The sequence below is a fragment of the Pristis pectinata genome, chromosome 7, assembly GCF_009764475.1.
Source record: "Pristis pectinata isolate sPriPec2 chromosome 7, sPriPec2.1.pri, whole genome shotgun sequence".
NCBI lineage: Eukaryota > Metazoa > Chordata > Chondrichthyes > Rhinopristiformes > Pristidae > Pristis > Pristis pectinata.
This window is the reverse complement of record NC_067411.1, coordinates 48,856,062-48,875,884: the sequence shown is the minus strand read 5'-3', so window position 1 is coordinate 48,875,884 and position 19,823 is coordinate 48,856,062. Positions and strand designations below refer to the sequence as shown.

General features: G+C 40.3%; 1 protein-coding gene across 1 annotated transcript in view; it reads right to left on the bottom strand.

Annotated features, from left to right (window-relative positions):
• Positions 1-663: 663 nt before the first annotated feature.
• The window catches only part of chrna8 (cholinergic receptor, nicotinic, alpha 8), a 313,552-nt gene continuing 294,392 nt past the window's right edge, over positions 664-19,823 (bottom strand). Inside the window, exon 11 of the mRNA XM_052019719.1 lies at positions 664-1,352. Within this exon, the coding sequence (XP_051875679.1) occupies positions 831-1,352 (522 nt within the window). The 3' untranslated portion in view covers positions 664-830. The remainder of the gene's footprint in view (positions 1,353-19,823) is intronic.

Sequence of the window (19,823 nt, the reverse complement as noted above, 5' to 3'; positions counted from 1 at the left end):
CCCTCCCCCTCCCCCAATCTTCTTATTCTGGCTTCTGCCCTCTTCCTTTCCGTCCTGATGAAGGGTCTTGACCTGAAACATCGACTGTTTATTTCTCTCCGTAGATGCTACCTGATCTGCTGAGTTCCTCCAGCATTTTGTGTGTGTTGCATCTGCAGAATCTCTTGTGTCTCTGTATTAGGAGTATAACTACTCTGATGCAAGTTTAAAATGAGATTTAGCCATTTCCCATATGACGGTGGATTTTTATTTATTTTACTCTTGTAATCCAGGAATTCATTTTTTTTAATAAGAACAGACCACTTACTGTGACTGACATGTTCTGCTGAGACTGCATCAATGTGCAATACTCAACTGATTTTTTTGAAAGATTATGGTGAGAAACAGACATCCTACTGTTTTCTCCACATAAGAAGAATTTAGTCACCAAATTTTACAGGTAAGGTTCTTGTCATTTTCTGTTCGTTGCTGTGTAGGTTATCCACGGTAGTTGGATATCAGCAAGTGATCACAGTATCAGTTCTTGTCACAAAATCTTTTTTGGAAATTAGGTTTGAAAGTTATTAGAAAACATCATTGGACATGCAATTACTTGTACAACAGAAGTGTTGACTTCAAATGGAAACGTGAAATGATTTGCCATTATATTATTTTAAAAAAACGACAGTGATAGGAATAAAAGCAATACATGTTGTGTTTTCTGTGGAACAACTTTCCTTAACATACGTTGTTCAGTAATGGGGCACCCAGCTTAGCATTTTTGAAAGTTTCACTGTAGTTGACCTGTAAAGATTTGCTGAGAAACTCATCTCACTGATACAAATCATGTTTCATGCAAAATCTTTAGAAACAGCTTCTATGAAATTAGGGGCTGACATCAAAATGGCAAATGTACAAACTATTGAAAAAACAGTAAATGCTACCAGGCAGAGTCTGTCAACCACTGCGGCAGCAAACTTCCATTCACTGCAGATGGCTTCCCCTTCATCCTGGTCCTTGAAACGCCTGGTAATGAACTGGAGCTCCTCCAGAATCTTTCCCATCTCAGGAGGACTGCCAACCAGAAGCCCACTGTGTGCAATGCCATTGTCCTCAGCGGGTGAGCAAGTGATCCGACCACACATGACACCCGAGTCACTGCAGGGAGGGCAGCACGGGTTTTCCACGGTGTGATAACCAACGTAGATCACGTTGCCATTGCTGGAGCGTTGCCTGGGTATTCTGCTCATCTCCACGCTGCTGACGATGTCTTGCTGTTGCTGATTGTACCTGTAAGGCATGCCAGTCTTACCTTCTCCAGGTTTCTTCATTCGGAGAAACCATGCACACCAGTTCAACAGTACCACACGCACCTGTCAGAAAGTTAGGAGAAATATATTTCAAAGGAAGGAACAAACTTACATCCAGGTAAACCATTTCACAACCTCACCACAGGGAAACTGCAATAAATTGCTACATGCAGGACTTTGGTGAACTGGCAGATTTTCACAAGATCACAAGACAAGGGATCAGAAGTAGGCCATTCGGCCCATCGAGTCTGCTCCAAAGAAAAGGGGAAAAAGAAAAAAAGAAATGAGAAATGGGGAGGGGGGAGTCTGCTCCATGAGCAAAAAAAACTATTCTAACCCCAATTTCCGGCCTTATCCCCATATCCCTTGATACCTTGACTAATTAGATATCTACCTATCTTCTCCTTAAATGCCTCCAATGATCTGGCCTCCACTGCTGTACGTGGCAAAGAATTCCATAAATTCACTGGACTATTGGATTCTACTCATTTTAATACCTTGTCCTACTTTTAATTCACATCTTTAAATTGTTACACAGCACTATAACGATTTTTTTCAGTGAGCCACGTGAGTCTAGAGAGAACTCGGGAGACAAGACTCCATGAGTTTGAAGGGAGCATGGAAAATGGGGCTCTGGTGAGTTCTTAAGAAGTGCTGGAAACAGGGCTCCGATGAGTTTATAAGGGCCCCTGTGAGTTTAAAGAGAGCATCAGAAACATCATCCAGTGAGCTAGATGCCGAACCATTGGGATTTCTGGACAATGGGATAGCCGATTAATGGTGTTAATTAGGTATTTTTGAAGTATACATATGGCAATCGTGTAGGAAATGCAGCATCCGAATTGTGCAAAGCAAACTCTTGGAAACAACGATATAAAACAATCCATTTTAGTCATGTTAGTTGAGGAATAAATATTAGAGATTGGAGACAATTCTTTGAATAGAGCCATACGACCATGAGAGGGGAAACATGGAACTTAAAAATGAAGTCTACACTGACAATTTTCCATTTTGGGGTACAGCAGCAGGGTGATTGTTATTGGCTAGGAATCCAGAGGAAACATCTGTAGATTTGGGTTTAAATTCCACCACCGCAGCTGGTTAATTACTAAAGTAAAGCTGGAATAAAATTTCAGTGTCCATAACAGTGATCATGAAGCTATTGGATTATTATAAAATCCCATCTGATTCACCAAAGTTCTGGAAAAGAAACCTGCAGCCCCTGCCTGCTCTGGCCTATGTACAACCCTGGGGTCACAGCTTAAGTGGTTGATCTCAACTCTAAGCAGGTTAAAAGTAACCAATCTGTAAAGCATTAGCTGATGTGCTGTATCATTGGTGACCATCCCTTCACCACCTGGACTTTTAATCTCTGGCATTCTCACCCTAGCTCTCTCCAAATCTCTATCTCTCGTTTATTTCAGAACATTATTGAAGTCCATCATTTTGACAAAACTTTTGATCATCCATTTTAATACCCCATCTTCAATGAAATTCCACTGGGAATATCTGCCCCACCCTCCTCTTCCAGCACCCAGAAGGTAGCAATCTTTTTGCATCTCCATAGTTTGCTCTTCCATTCCTGCCATCACTCCCCTCCTCACTGCTCTTTCCATGCAACCACAGGAGATGCAACACCCGCCTTTATATCTCATCCCTTTCAGGGACCCAAACAGTCCTTCCAGGTGTAGCAGTAATTCACTTGCACTCTTCCAATTTAGTTATTACAATTAGTGCTCAGGGTGTGGTCTCTTCCATATTCAGTCCACAAGGGAGACTCTAAGTTTCCAATTGCCTCGCACTTTAGTTTTCCATTCCACTCCTACCTACTCTTACGTCTTTATGTTTAGCTTCCTATACTGTTCTAATGAAGCCCAAAGTAGGCTGAAGGAACAGCACTTCATTAGCTATCTAGGAATGCTGCAACAATTCAGATAACCAGCTTTATCTGTTTAGTTCTGGTCAGTTTTCACGAGCTGTTTTCCACCTGTAACATTAATTCTGTTTATCTCCACGGGTGCTGCTGGATCTACTGGATGTTTCCAACATCCTGTTTGTTTCAGATTTCCAGCAATTGATGTTTTCTGTTCCAGCACGTTCTATTGATTTTTTTTTCTCTTCTCTAACTTCTCTAATTCATCTGTTAACTGGATGACATCCACTTACGGAACACTTTCCCCAATGTATGGATTAATTCCTCTTTAGGGTCAATTGCTGGGAATGTGGCTGATAAGATTTCATAAGTTCTCTTAGAGTGTGAGGCTTCTATTTTCCATTGAGATGCATATGCAGAGTGGTGGACATAACAACTCATCAGCTGCAAATACTGCTTTGCATTTGTGAATTAAACACATGCTTAAAAGGAGCCCTAGAGCAGCCTTCTTGAACTGCTGAGTCCTTTTTGGTTGGCTGCTGGTGACTAGTGGCCCATTGTTTAGAGTGCTAGGGCTCAAAACTGATCAAATCAACAATGCTTGTAATAATATCAAGTTGCTGTAATACCTTAGAAAACCAAATGGAATAAGGAAGTACAGGAAACAAGTCCATTGGCAGGTGGCCTGATCCATGTGATGTGCAGAATCACAACCAATACAGCACACCTCAATCATGTGTACTCCATAAAAAGGCAACTGAACCCAAAGATCTGCTCCATGTACAACATGCTAAAATGCATACTGAAATTGCTGAGTGTTGTTGACTCTGAATAACTTATGGCACTGAGAAAGAGGATGAAATTAAAGACCATTTGCTCAGAGGTTATCTTCTATTTTTTAAATTTTTCCCAAAGACTTTCTTAATTTAAACAAATGCATTTATGTTGTACTCTTAACAGAATTAAACACCATGAGATGCTTCAAACAAAACTGGACATTGAGCTATTTGAAGATATTTGCAGAGTTGACCAAAAACTTGATCACAGAGCATCATAAAAGAGGAATGGAAGAGAGCAAGACAATAAGGTTCAGAGATGGATTTTTAGTGCTTAGTGCTTAGCTAGCAAAGAGTATGATTGCCAATAATGGAGCAATTAAAAGTGGGAAGAGGAGCACCAAGATGTGGAGGAGCTTACAGATACAGGGATTGTTAAGACCACAGAAGCTTTTAAAAAATAGAACAAGAATTTTAAAACTGAGGTATTGTTGGATCTTGAAGGAATGGTTGTTAGTGAGGCCATGACGGACAGGACATGGCAGAAGAAAGGGTATGGTTGCTGGGTTTTAGATATATTTACATAGATGGGAGCCTGGCCAAAAGAACAATGCAGCAGCAAAAGCATGGGTGAGAGTTTCAGCAGTAGATGAGCAGAATCAGGCCAGCTTGCAGAGGAGAAAGCAGGTCACATTGATAGAGCAGATTAACCAAAAGGATGCATACTTCAATCAGGTGATTTCATGCTCATTACCATCTCCTTCGTAAACAGAAATGAATGCCTTCATGAATCTGTAGATTCTCTATCACAGAAGTTACAAGTTGATGGAATGAAGGATACCCTTGTATACCGCGATTCATTCATTGTAGCTCAAAACAAGATTCCAGTGTTGTTCCAAGAACCACAATGACTTGGGCATATAGATGTCATTGTTCCAGCATGTCTTTTCCTCTCTCCATAGATGTTGCCTGGCCTGCTGTGTGCTCACAGTATTTTCTGTTTTTTTTCAAGTGTGATCAAGATGGATGGCTGATATGATTGCCCTAAAACACACTGCCAGCTTTCCACTACTCAGTTGTTGGACATAGGCCAGAGGACTGAAGGTAACATAAGTTGTGAAAATTATGCATTATTCCATTCTCAAAAGATGAGACATGTTGCTGCAGGATAGATATCAATATTTCTAAAGTCCCAGTCCAAAGATTTAGGATAGAAGTGAAGCCTGGATTTAGAGCTTATGCCAAAGGGTGTCTTCTCAATTGTTTGCCGATCCATGCAGAACTCTACAAATGGACTTTGTGAGGTTCACTGGAAACAATGCAGGCTGCTTTGCACACTCTGAAAGGCCTGGAGAGATGAAGATGTGATCCCAGTAAACAATGCTTATCGACAAATTCCACATCTCTGGGTGCAGCCGCTGAAGAACCCTTAAGTTGACTCCCAGGAGAGCAGCCTGTTGCACTGCACCAGTTCTAGATTACCCTAAAACATGCTCCTTGTTTCAAGTACAGCTTTTATAATTTTAGAATAAAGCACTGCAAGGTTGGCAGGATTAGGGAACCTTGGTTCACAAGGAATATTGAGGCTCAGGTCAGGAAAAAGAAGGAGGCATATGTAAGGTATAGACAGCTGGGATCATGAATCCCCTGGGGAGTATAAGGGTTGTAGGAGCACACTTAAGAAGGAAATCAAGACAAAAAGAGGACATGAGATATCCTTGGCATAAAAGGTAAAGGAGAATCCTAAGAGATAGAGCAAAAGGCTAACTAGGGAGAGAATAGGCCCTCTTAAGGATCAGTGTTATCTACGTGTGGAGCCATGGGAGATCGGTGAGGTTTTAAATAAATACTTCTCATCTTATTTACCATGGAGAAGGTCATGGAAGCTAGGAAATTCAGGGAAGAGAACAGCAATGTTCTGAAATAGATCAACATTGTGAAAGAGGAGGTATTGGCGGGCTTGTGATGCTTAAAGGTGGATAAATCCCCAGGGCCTGACCAAGTGTATCCTAGGACATTGTGGGAAGCAAAGAAAGAAATTGCTGGGATCCTGGCAGAGATTTTTGAATTTTCATTTGCCATGGGTGAGTTCCTGGAAGATTTGAGGGTGACTAAGGTTGTGCTTTTATTTAAGAAGCACTGCAAGGACAAGCCAGGAAACTATAGGCCAGTGAGACTAATATCAGTGGTGGGAAAGTTACTGGGATTCTAAGAGACAGGATCTATCTGCATTTGGAAAGGCAAGGACTGATAAGGGGAAGTCAGCATGGCTTGTGTGTGGGAAATCATGTCTCATAAATTTGATAGAGATTTTTGAAGAAGTGACCAAGAGCATTGATGAGGGCAGGGCAACAGAACAAGGCCTTTGACAAGGTCCCACATGAGAGGCTGGTCCAGAAGGTTAGACCACATGGGATCCAGGGTGAGCTAGCCAACTGGATACAAAATTGGCTTTGTTGGAAGGAGTCAGAGAGTGGCAGTGGAGGATTATTTTTCAGACTGGAGGCCTATGACCAGCTGTATACCACAGGGGTCAGTGTTGTGTCCCCTGTTGTTTGTCACACATATATATGTATATGTGTGACAAACAACAGGGGACACAATACTGTATGTATACACACTGTGTGTATTTATTATATATACAGTGTGTGTGTATGTATATATATATATATATATATATATATACATACACACACATACACACACACTGTATATATAATAAACACACAAAATCTATTTATTTATCTATTTATTTATCTATTTATTTATTTATTTATTTATTTATTTATTTATTTATTTATTGCCGATATCTATGAGAATGTAGCTGGTGTAAATAGTAAGTTTGCAGATAACATCGGAATTGGTGGTGTGGTAGACTGTGAACAAGGTTACAACAAGATCTAGATCAAGTGGGAAAATAGGCCATGGATTGGCAGATGGAATTTAACTCATACAAGTGTGAAGTGATGCATTTCAGAAAGTTAAACCAGGCCAGAACATACAGAACGAATGGCAGTGTCCTGGGGAACATTGCTGAACAGAGTGACCTTGGGTACAAGTACATAGGTTCCTGAAAACTGGAACATAAGTAGACAAAATGGTGAGGAAGGTGCTTGCCTTAATCGGCCGAGGCATTGAGTACAGGATCTGGGATATTGTGTGAGAGTTAAATTTTATTTACAGCATGGTAACAGGCCCTTCCGGCCCAATGAGTCCGCACCGCCCATTTTAAATCCAATTAACCTATCCGTACGTCTTTACAATGTGGGAGGAAACCGGAGCACCCAGAGGAAACCCACGCAGACACGGGAGAATGTATAAACTCCTTAGGGACAGCGACGGGAATCGAACCCCGATCGCTGGTGCTGTAATAGCGTTGTGCTAACTGCTATGCTACCATGTACAAGATGTAGGTGAGACTGCACCTGGAATATTGTGTGCAGTTCTGGTTGCCATACTATTGGAAGGATGTGATTAAAGGGGACAGAAGAGATTCACAAGGATGTAGCCAGAATTAGAGGACTTGAAATATAAGGAGAGACTGAATGAACTAGGACTGTTTTCCCTGCAGAGTAGGAGGCTGAGGGTGAATTTATAGGGGTTTATTAAATCATGAGAGGCATAGGCAAGATGGATGAGCATAATCTTTTTCCCAGGTTAGGAAAACTAAAGGGCATAGGTTTAAGGTGAGAGGGGAAAATTTTAAAGAGGATCTGTGGGGCAGGTTTTTCACACAGTGGGTATATAGAATGAGCTGCCAGAGTAAGTGAAAGAGGCAGGTACAATTACAACATTTAAAAGACATTTGGATGAGTATATGGATAGGAAAGATTTAGAGGAATATGAGCCAAACACAGGCAAATGGGGCTTACTCCAGAAGGCACCTTGGTGGGTATGGATTAGCTGGGCCAAAGGGCCTGTTTCCATGCAGAGTAACTCTATGACCCTAGAACATCTAGATTGGATGTAAAGAACAGTGGATGGTTGGCAGTGATACTTGTATTTGGGTAACATCATTACATGTAGGAGTAAAGCTTGGATACAGTTAGTGATATGAAGGGAATCTAAAATACTGAAAGACTTATATAATAATGAAAGATTCCCCTCACCTTTCCATTACAAAGCTCCATTACCTCCTCCACCTGGTTTCGCCTGCCCATCACCCACACGCCTATCCAAATAGGTTTCTTCTCTCTTGGCCTCACTTCCCCACCCCTGCACCTGGTTCCATCTGTTCCATCTTATCATGTTCCAGCCTCTGTCTCTACGTTTCTCCTCCCTTCCCCCTATCTGGCTCCATCTGCCCATCATCCCCGCCTCACTTGATTCCACCTATCATCTACCAGACCCTGCCTCTCTCCTCCCTCTCATCTCTTTATACTGGCTCTCTTTCCTCTACACCTTCAGTCCTGATGCAGGGTCTTGACCTGAAATGTTGACCATCCCTTTGCCTCCACAGATGCTGCCTTTCCTGCTGAGTTATTCCAGCAGTTTAACTTTAGCTCAAGATGTCAGCATCTGCAATCGCTTGTCTTTCCATTTTGAAAGCAACATGTAGTTTGTTAAAAAGAAAATAGCAAATTTTCTTTTTACCGAACTATATTGTATTTTTCTTTAGATGAGAACTGTCAAAGTGATTATCAGTGATCATTGCAACGACTGAGCCACTTATAAATGAAAAGCAAGGACAATGCCTCTGAAGAATCAATCATTCAAGGTGATCCACTCAGTTTGGTTTCCTAGTAGGGAAATTCTACAAGCTTATTGAAATATAATTTATGGTTTAGTAATAGGAAATAAAGTGGCTGGATTAGCTGGGATTTAAGAACATTTACCCTTAATCAATACAGCCCCTGGGGAATTTATAGCCCGCTGAACAATTCAATATTTAAGGAAGAAAATAGTTGAAGCACATTATTTTATGAAAATAGGTCAAACTGCATTATACATGTATAATAATGTATAATAATTTCCAAGGAATTTACAGAGAATGTATTTTATTTTCTAGTTGTTTTTTCTCCCCATGGCATTTTTCTACATTTACAATGTTTTCTGGTACAATCCTGCTCTAACCTGTTGGCTTGTATTTGTTCCATCATCTTCCCCATCCATCTCTGTGCTCTGAATATTGAAAAAAAGAAAATATAATCTTCATATCTATTGAGGTGTATTCTAATATTTTATTTATGCATTGAAATAGAAAAATTATAGGAAATTATGTTGTTTATCAATTCAGTTCATTTAACCCATGACAGAATAATTAGGAATGAAAGATCTCACCAGACAAATGTTAAATAGGGAATTGAGAAAGCAACAATAGATCATCGCTGAGAGATTCTGTGATACATAGACTGGAAATGCCATCACATTGGAAATATGTCAAAGTGAAAATGATGGAACTATACTTAGATAATATATAGAAGTACTAACTGCAGTTTTATCTTTGGAGGCTAAAAATTGCTGTAATTGCTTCACTTACATAGTTTCAAGCTTAACTGACTGGAGAGCCTTGGCATGCAATCCCCAAAACTATGTACATAATCCAACAGCAAAAGACAGCATGATCTTTGATGGCATACATCCAGACATACAAATCAGGAACAGGATTAGGCCCCTTGGATCTGCTCCACCGTTCAGGCTGATGTAAATGTAATGTCAATTCTACATTCCTGCCTAGCCCCACTGAGCTTTCACCCTCTTGCTGATAAAGTGTCTTTATATCTCTGCCTTAAAATATTTGAAGACTCTGCTTCCCCTGCTATTTGAGGTAGATGTGTCAGTGAGACCGGCAGCATCTGTAGGATCAGTGGCAGAGTATTATAAAAAGAGTGCCAGAAAGGGTGGAGCAGAGGTAATGCCCAGAAGCCGAAGCACTTACAGGATCATCGAGGTTGTGAAGAGTGAGAGAGGTAAAACCTAGAGGTGTCAGAGATTCCGGCAGTTCCTGCGGAATCAGCGGTGGTGTGTTATAATAGGAGTGCCCATAAGAGTGGGAATGGCCAAGTTGGGAGAAGTTGTTCTGAAAGGGGCTGTGGAGTCAAAGTGCTGCTGTTGAGGTCAAAGAGCAAGATTGGTGAGCATTAGGTTTCCATAAGGCAGGTGTATGGTGACCAGTTAAGAATTTTTTTTCTTTCTTTCTTAGGAGAAGAGACTGGGGATAAAGGATATGGAGGCTACGATAGTGGTATGTTCCTCCTGAAGCATGTGGGAGATGAGGGTCATATCCAATGTCACTGGTGACTGTACCTGTGGGATGTGTGTCCAGCTGTAGCTCCTGCAGACCATACAGTGCAGATGGAGTTGTGGATGGGCTTGCAACAGAGTATCCAGGATGTGGAAAATGTGGTAGATAGTACATTTAGCAAGGTACTGAGAAGAGATGGATGACCACCAAGAAGGGTAGGTAGGTAGTGCAGGAGTCAACTGTGGTCATTCTCCTCTCAAACAGGTACATTACTTTGGATGCTTCGGGGGGTGGGGGTCAGGAATGATGGCCTTCTAGGGGAAATCAGCAGCAACAACTCAGTTCAGGACACCACGGAGTGTTTTGCTGTACAGAAGGGGAGGAATAAGACCGGGAAGGTTATTGTGTTACAGGATTCTATCATGGGGGTTGGGGAGGGGGGGGGGGTCAGATAGCTGTGTCTGTGGCCACAAATGAGTCTCCAGGATGCCTCTTTGGTGCCAGGATTAAGGATGTTTTAGAACAGGTGCAGGACATACTGAAGGGGAGGATGAACAGCTAGTGGTTGTGGTACATGTTGATACCAATGACATAAATAGGGGTAAGGTTGATGTCCTGCAACATGAATTTAGGGAGCTAGGTAGCTGTTTAAAGAGCATGACCTCAACCGTTGTAATCTCTGGATTGCTTCTGGTACCATGAGTTAGTGAGTATAGGAATAGAAAGATAGGTCAGATGAATGTGTGGATTAAGGGGATGGGCTTTAGGTTCCTAGGTCATTAGGTTTCTGGGGAAGTGGGGCCTGTACAAGTGGGATAGGTTGCATCTAAACCAGAATGGGATCAACTCCCCTTGTGGGGAAGATTTCAGGTGCTGTTGGAAGGTACAGTGAAAAGTTGGCCTTGCATACCATTCATCAGATCAATTCATTACCCCTGCATTGAGATAGTACAAGGTAAAACAATACAGAATTCAGAATAAAGTGTCACAGCTACAGAGAAAGTACAGTGCAGGTAGACAATAAGGTGCAAGGTCATAACAAGGTAGATTGTGAGGTCAAGAGTCGATCTTATCGTACTAGGAAACCATTCAATAGACTTATACCAGCAGGATAGAAGCTGTCATTGAGCTTGGTGGTACGTGCTTTCAGACTTTGTATCTTCTGCCCAATGGGAGCAGAGAGAAGAGAGGATGATTGATGTGGGTAGGGTAGTGGATGTTGTCTACATGGACTTTAGTAAAATATTTGATAAGTCCCTCATGGTAGGCTGGTCCAGAAGATTCAGTCACATGAGATCCATGGTTGGATACAAAATTGGCTTGGTCATGGAAGACAAAGGCTATTGGTAGAGGAGCGTTATTCTGATTGGAGGTCTGTAACCAGTGGAGTTCAGCAAGGATCAGTGCTGGGACCTCTATTGTTTGTAGTATATATTAATGACTTGGAAGACGAGTAGTCGTCAAAGTTTATAGCGGAATATAGATCAGTTGGAAACTTGGGTGGAGAAATGGCAGACAGAATTTAATCAAGACATTAGTGAGGTGATGAATTTTGGGAGGTCAAATGCAAGTATATAGTAAATGGCAGGAGCCTTAGGAGCACTGATGTACAGAGGAATCTTGGGGTGCAAGTCCATAGCTCCTGGGAAATGGCAACACAAATGAATAGGATGGCAAAGAAGACATACAACTTACTTGCTTTCATTGGTCAGAGCATTGAGCATAAAAGTTCGGAAGTTTTACTGCTACTCTATAAAACTTTAGTTAGGAGACACTTGGAGCATTGTGTACAGTTTTGGATGCCACTCCATGGGAAAGATGTGGAGGCTTTGGAGAGCGTGCAGAAGAGGTTCACCCGGATATTGCCTGAATTGGAGAGCATTAGCTACTGTATAGGGAGAGGTTGGACAAACTTGAATTGTTTTCTCTGTAATGCTGAAGGCTGAGGAGTGATCTGATAGAAGTTTATAAAGTTATCAGAGGCATAGATAAGGTAGGTAGTCAGAGTCTTTTTCCCGTGGTGGAGAAGTCAAATTCTAGAGGGCATGTGTTTAAGGGGAAAGAGGGAAAGTTTAAAGGAGATGTGTAAGGCAAGTTTTTTTTTACACAGAGTGGTGGATGTCTGGAATTCATTACCAGAGGAGGTGGTAGAAGCAGAAACATTTAATAGCCATTTAGACAGGCATATAAGTAGGCAGAGAGTGAAGAGATATAGACCATGTGCAGGCAGATGGGATTAGTTTACGTTGACATCATGGTTGGCACAGATGTAATAGGCCAAGTGGCCTGTTCCTGTGCTGTACTGTTCTATGTTCTATGGTGAGGACAGTGCAGTAGATGTGATTTACAAGGATTTTAGTAAGGTCTTCGACAAGGTCCCACATGGGAGGTTGGTCCAAAATGTTAGGACTTATGGGATCCAGGGCAAGTTGGTAAATGGGATCCAAAGCTGGCTTGACCATAGGGGAAAGAATATGTTGGTAGAGGGTTGTTTTTGTGATTGGATGCCTGTGACTGTACTCTATTCATTGAACATGGGACATCCTGATTCTGTACCATTGTAACTATGCAGGGGAAGAAAATAAATGAACATCCATGTTAATTGGTCCTCATCAACTGCATTCATTACAATACTGTGGAGGTATGGTTACTGTACTGAGTGATTTTTGTGTACTATCATGGACAAAATCGACTTATGGATGTCTATAAAGAAGGAACCCATTCATAACCTGGGGACAGCCTGTACCAATAATCTCAGGTTATTTTGAAAGACAACTGAAAGATCTGTGGGAAATGATTGAATTGAAATTAATGTTGCTTCTGACACTGACTAGGGAGATAAAAATGTTCATCTATTTCAGGACATTTAATCAATTACCAACTTTTAATCTACTGGAGGTGAAGTAGGGCTCCTGGAAGAAGATATAAAGAGGAATTGTAATTGGAAGCATCTTCCAGGCAGGGACAGAACATTACAACACAGGAACAGGCACTTCACTCCACATGTCTGAACCAACCATGATAGTGTAGTGGTTAGCGTAACGCTTTACAGCACCAGTGACCCATTCAAATCCGGCCACTGTCTGTAAGGAGTTTATACGTTCTTCCTGTCTCTGCGTGGGTTTCCTCCAGGTGCTCCAGTTTCCTCGCACATTCCAAAGACGTACGGGTTAGGGCATTCTATGTTGGCACCAGAAGCATGGCGACACTTGCGGGCTGCCCCCAGAATGCTATGCAAAAAGATGTATTTCACTGTGTGTTTCAATGTACATGTGACTAATAAAGATATCTTATATCCCTTATATCTTATATATATATCCAAACTAACTAGCCCAATTTGCCTGTACATGGCTGGTGTCCCTCTATTTTCCAGTTCTTCGTGTGTCTGTCTACATGCCTCTTAAACGTAGATATCATATCTGCTTCTACCCCCTCCCCTGCCACATGTTCCAGGCACATATCACACTTTGTGTAAAAACCTTTCCTTGCACATTTCCTATAAACTTTCTCCCTCTCACCTTAAACCTATGTTCTCCAGTATTTGATATTTCTACCCTTGGAAAAAGACTCTGACTATCTACCCTTTCTATACCTCTCATAATTTTATGCTTCTATCAGGTTGCCCCTTGGCTTCCCATGCACCATAGAAAACAACAACTTTCTCCAACCTCTCAACAGCTAAAACTCTCCAATCCAGGCAACATCCTGATGAACGTCTTCTTCACGCTCTCCAAAACCTTTACATTCTTCCTGTAGTGTGATGACCAGAACTGCACACAGTACTCAAGTGTGGTCTAACTGAAATGTCCATACATCTGCAACCTAACTTGCTGACTTTTTACTCAATGCCCTGGCCATTGAAGACAAGCATGCTGGATAGGCCTTCTTGACCACCCTGTCCACTTTCATGGAGCTATGAACTTGGCCCCCAAGATCACTCTGGACAACAATGCACTACTATAAGAACAAGAACTACTCCTGCTTGGTGGTACAGGTCGACAAATCCAGTGGATTTTAACCCAATTTGTTGGCTGCCTATTCAATTATACTGTGATTGACAGTTGACCAAAATAGAGGAGGAATTCCATTGGGTAGTAAAGGATGATTTAGCCTCTCAAAAAAGAATTACATTCACCATCTGGAAATATCTCAAACTAGAGTGCACGTCAGATCCAATCTCCAGGCTTTCTCGTACATCCATGCATGGCCCAGTTTTAGAGAAGATGTCCTCTTTGAAAAATTTGCATGCACCTGATAATATAATTTACCCAGCCCTTGCCACCAACAATTGTCCAGTTGACTTACTAGGTCTGGCAGCATCTATAGAAAGAGAAACAGAGTTAATGTTTCAGATCAAAGACGTGAAATGTTAGCTCTATTTTTCTTTCCACAGAATCAACCTCACCTGCTGTGTTTCTATCATTTACTGTTTTTATTTAATTTTTCCAGCATCTTCATTTTTTTTAAATATTAGGTATAATTGACATACATTTTGGAGCAGTGTTTAGTATGAGGTGTACAATTTTCTTTTGGTTGTGTAACTTCAAGTCACTACAAATATCTAAGTGGTTGATGCCTGTATTAAACTGGGTAGCACTATTATTACAGGATATTAGAGTTGATCGTGGCTTGAAGCAGTTTGTTCATAATCCCACAGATGGTGGTTTTGGACCATAAATTCCTCAGCCAAACACATAAACCCGCTGTTGACATGTACTGAGTGTGAAATGCTGGGCACAAAACTGCAATGAGTACTCCCTGAATTCACTTCTGGGGAGGGAAGGGAACCCTTAAAACTGATAATGATGTACAAGAGTCATACAGTAAAAGGTGTCAGTGCTGGGAAATCATCTTCAAATCAGTTAACTTCACACGCCATCCCTGGACCAAACTACTATGCATTTAGCTGAAATCTTCTTGACTACAGTTCTGTTCCATATCTTACCTAACACTAACTTATACTAAACTTTTAGACAGAGCAGTTCCAAGCTGGCACCTTTCTACTATTATTATATGGTAACAAATTGTGTTTTAGGTGGAACCAGATTCTGTAGTCAGTGTAAAAGCAAAACACCATTATAATAACTGGCATGGACTTTTTTTCCTTGTTAGTTGTTATCAAATGTTAATTCATGGGAACTTCAGCAAACAACAACAGTGATCTCACCATGCAGGTCAAGTATGAATCAAATTACATAAGTCTCGTAGGAAGTAGGCCAGTGAGTAAAAAGCATAAGATTCAGAAACAGAATATGCAGAACCTGTAAGGAAGACTGCAACATACACTTCAGCATTTTCTTCTGGAAAAGTATTAGCTTTATGCAACAGGATGAGAGAAGGTGATTGAAATTCTATCGGTGATTTTCTGTGTATGGTGCATAGTTTCTAACCCCACTACAACTAACCACAGTAGATGGATTGAGTCCAACGAGAATTAAATAACTTGTTTACTCAGTATTAATTTCTTTGACAGAATGACATCCATTTTCATGAGGTCCTTATCACTGTCTAAATACCAAGACAACCTTATAATCTGCATGATTACATTTTGAATAATTGTAGGTATTCCTTTTGATTTATTAAACCCTCAACAAATTCCAGCTGCTATCTGCTTATTTACAGACAAGGATTATGATACATATTGAAATGTGGCGACTTATTATCAGAATTCTCTCTTTACTACAGCCAAGAGATTCAGAAATTTTGGAAACCAAGGTAATGGGCTGCAGTTTTAGTTTTAATATAAATACAAATATTTGCAGTACTCTCTATGGTACTCTCCCATATTCTATATCACTGCCACATGAACAGAATCCCAAGCCCAAATCACTTACTGTAGCTCAAACAGAATACAGATCTTTGATAAGGCTGCTGATCATTAATCAATGAATCTAGGTTCAACTGCTAGTTTTAAGCCGAGACAAATGTTATTGTAATTGTGATGAAGGAACATAATATAGATCTTTAAAATTACAGAGACGTCTAATGGTGAAGAAAAATAAATATATAGTGCTTTAGAAATCTTTCAGAGATGTCCCTACTGCACAAATGTGCAGTCTCTAGTTATTAGATCCATTTTACCCTAATCCAAATGCAGCAAATTATTGAATGAGAAATTATATTTTCTCTTGTTCAGTAATCACTTATATCTTAAAGTCTAGAAATTCATCATATTATCATGGAGAGCAGAAGGGGACCATTTGGCCTAATATGTCTATACATTTGGTCTTGTAATTGAAACAGTAAGGTATAAAAACAATGACAAAGTATCATGTATTCATTTGTAATTGAATATTTTGGTTAAAATTGAAATTCATCTCACCTACTGCTTGTACAGAAAACAGAAATATTGTCAACATTTCAGGTGGCACAGATGGTGATCAGTTGGGAGATGTGGAGTGCATGAATGCTAGTGGTGGGATTGGTGATTTGGTTAGCATGCTTTTAAAGGTGACTCTCCAGACTACAGAATCTAAAGTGTCCAATACAGAAGCAATCAACTTTATAGAGTTCCACATTAACCTTCAAAGAGCCAATCCTTTTAGGAACTTTCCTCATTTGAAGTCATATTTTCCCTAAATTTTCTGCAGTATCCCATTAACACAGGTTCTTGTGAACAGCCACATAAATACTGTGGCTTTAAGAGCACATCAGAGGCTGAGGGAGTGACTCATTTCCTGTCTCACCAAAGCTCTTCCACAATCTATAAGGCACTGCTTTCCTGGATAAGTGCAACTCAACAATACGCAAGAAGCTTGACACCATCCAGAAACAAGCAGTCCACTTGATTGGCGCCCCATCTACCATCCTCTTTATTCATGAATGTGCAAAAATATACAAAATGCACTGCAATTACCAGCTAGGCTGTCTGGCAACACCTTCCAAGCCCATAACCTCTACCACCAAGAAGGACAATGGAGACAGATGCATGGTTCTCCCTTACGTGCACACCACTGTGATTTGTAAATATATTGCTGCTACTTCATTGTTGGTGGGTGGCTTATTATCGCCTTCTCAAGGGCAGTTAAGGAATGGTCAATAAATACTGGCCTTGCCACCAATGTCCAGATCCCAAGCAGTGAATTATAAAAATATGGTGAAAATTCGCTGCTAACTGTGCAGTTGTATTGTTATATTGTTAATTCTGAAGCCACATGTTTTCCTGCAGCTGGCAGCAACCTATTTTCATTAAAAGCATGTTGTAGTTTGAATCCTTTACTTATCACCTCTTCTGTAATCTCTGATTTGCACTGATAAACCCCTTCTGATTGCTAACTTCCACATCTATTTAGTTTCAAACCATCGCAAGTTGACTTGGCCCCACAGAACCTCTATTGATTTTCTTGGCAGAGTCATTTGTATATTTTTATTGGGAACATCTTTTCACCAGCTTGCACAAAGGCATCCTTTATCTGGCAACCAGCAAGAAACAAACTTTTGCCAGAAATGACTCGATGCATTTGAATGGCAATACAAAGAATACACCTAGAACATTAACTCTGGATTCCTCATTATGAGGAAAGTAAATTTGAGTCCTGAATATGCAGGTGCATATATAGTCTGATCGTTCAGGTGAAGGGGCAGAACTGACTGTTAATACATATAGGGGCACCATACTTCTTGATTGTACTTTTTATTTTGTTCATTGATCTGTAAAATTATTAAGAGTTAATTAGCTGTGCTTTTTATTTGCCTATTTAGTGATTGTAAGAATGCGATTGTTTAGCTCTTTGATAACAGCGCCGTTGTTAGACCCTGTTGATCCCTCAGCGCTGACACAAAAGAGCAATTGATATTTAGATAGATACTTTTGCACCGCAGAGATTGCTGGATCTTTTTGAGAGGATTTCTTTGAGATACCCTTACTGGTAAATGCAAAATTGTTGATACCTAGCTATGGAGCAGAATTAATGGATAATTAATGGATAAACATTTATGATATTCCCTCCCACAGAAGCTCTTTGAATCAAGTTGTGGAGAACACATTTAAAATTCTGCAACAAAGTTTCTCAGTAGATATAACTGATGGTTTCTATTTCTGTGATAAATAGAGTCACAGACTGAACCCTTTTTTTTCAACATTAGTTTATTTTCAGAATGACCTGCAACTTCTTAGGATATTTATCCCCTTCTAAGAAACAGCGAATCCTTTGCAGATTTAAATTTTGCAAGATTATAAATATTTCTTTCATGTGATATGAAGGGTTTTTTTCTTTACGTGTGGATAGGATTTGAGTCCATTATTACCCAAGTATTTTCTCTCTATTTCCACACTCTCTGTAACAGCACAAACAGTTCTGTGCAGATTAGGCTTAATCTAAGAAAGTTCATGCATGGATGCAGCATGAGGATGATTGATTAGAAAAGATATTGGGCTGACTTTACCAAAACACATGGGACGAGTATGGCCTTGATCCCAGTCTTGATAAAGGGCTAGACCCGAAATGTCAATTGTCCATTTCCCTCCATAGATGCTGCCTAACCCGCTGAGTTCCTCCAGATTTTTGTGTGTTACTCAAAAGTATGGCCTTAATTATAGGTAGATCCCAGACTACTGATGTCAGATTACTGGCAACGTCTCGTCCTGACTCTAATTGGCATGGGAGTGTGTCGGAGTAAGGTCTTACACGATGTGGGAAAGCTTGCAAAAAACACTTACAAATGTCTGAAAAAAGCATTGAAAGCCAGCCAAGTCACAGCCCAGCTTTGCCAACTGTCAAAATTTCAATGAGGAACTGTTGGCATTTCCACCAAATTCGGGCCAGATCTATTGGCAATGATTCAAGAGAGTCTGACGGAGAAACTCAAAGAAATGTAAGGGTTAAACTGGATCTGAAATAGACAGTTCTTTAATGAAATTATTATTTTTAAACCCAAGAGACTCAATTAATTTAGAGATGAATATCAAGTACTGGTAAAAAAAAATTCTGCGAGTAAGTGGTAATTGGACAAAGGCTGATGTGACGAAAGTGAAATTAAACCCTAGAATGACTCATTCATTGGAAGGTGCAACAACCAGGAAGTGACAAATACAATCTATGATTGTATGTGCCTGCTTTGTTCTTTTAAGACAGCAGGGCATAACTTGTATTGCACAAATTCAAAACCTGAAGAACTTAGACTATAGTTCAAATTCTGGGATTGCTACACTTCTCTTGGCAGCAGGAAAAAATATTGAGATTTTTCAGACAAAACTGTGCAGAAAATATGAATTTATTATTCTGTTATAAAAAGTAGAGATCTTGCTGTATTATCTTTTAAATTACAAAAATGTCTGGGTGTATAGTTTTATAGCCAAGAAGTGTATCTTCATTGTTGAAGACAAAACTAGAGGAATTGACATCTACGGCAGATCAGCCAGGGTCATGTTGAATGGTGGGGCAGGCTTGAGGAGCCAGATGACCTACAGCTGCTCCTATTTTCTTGTGTTCTTGTGACCAAAACTAATGTCAAAAGCATTCAAAAGAAAATGGTGCTGATCAGTAACTATTATGTAAAGAATTGAGGAGACATGATTAATCTGGAACTCTTGATAACATATAAAGGTGCACAATATACAGGCAAATCAATGAATTAACAAATAAATTCTGATTTGCTCAACAGTACACACCCATTTTTCTGCTGCATCACTGTAAAGAAATTCTGACTACAGGGTACAAGTGCAGCCACTTTCTGTTTTGTCTTTCTGGCCCCCAGTTTCC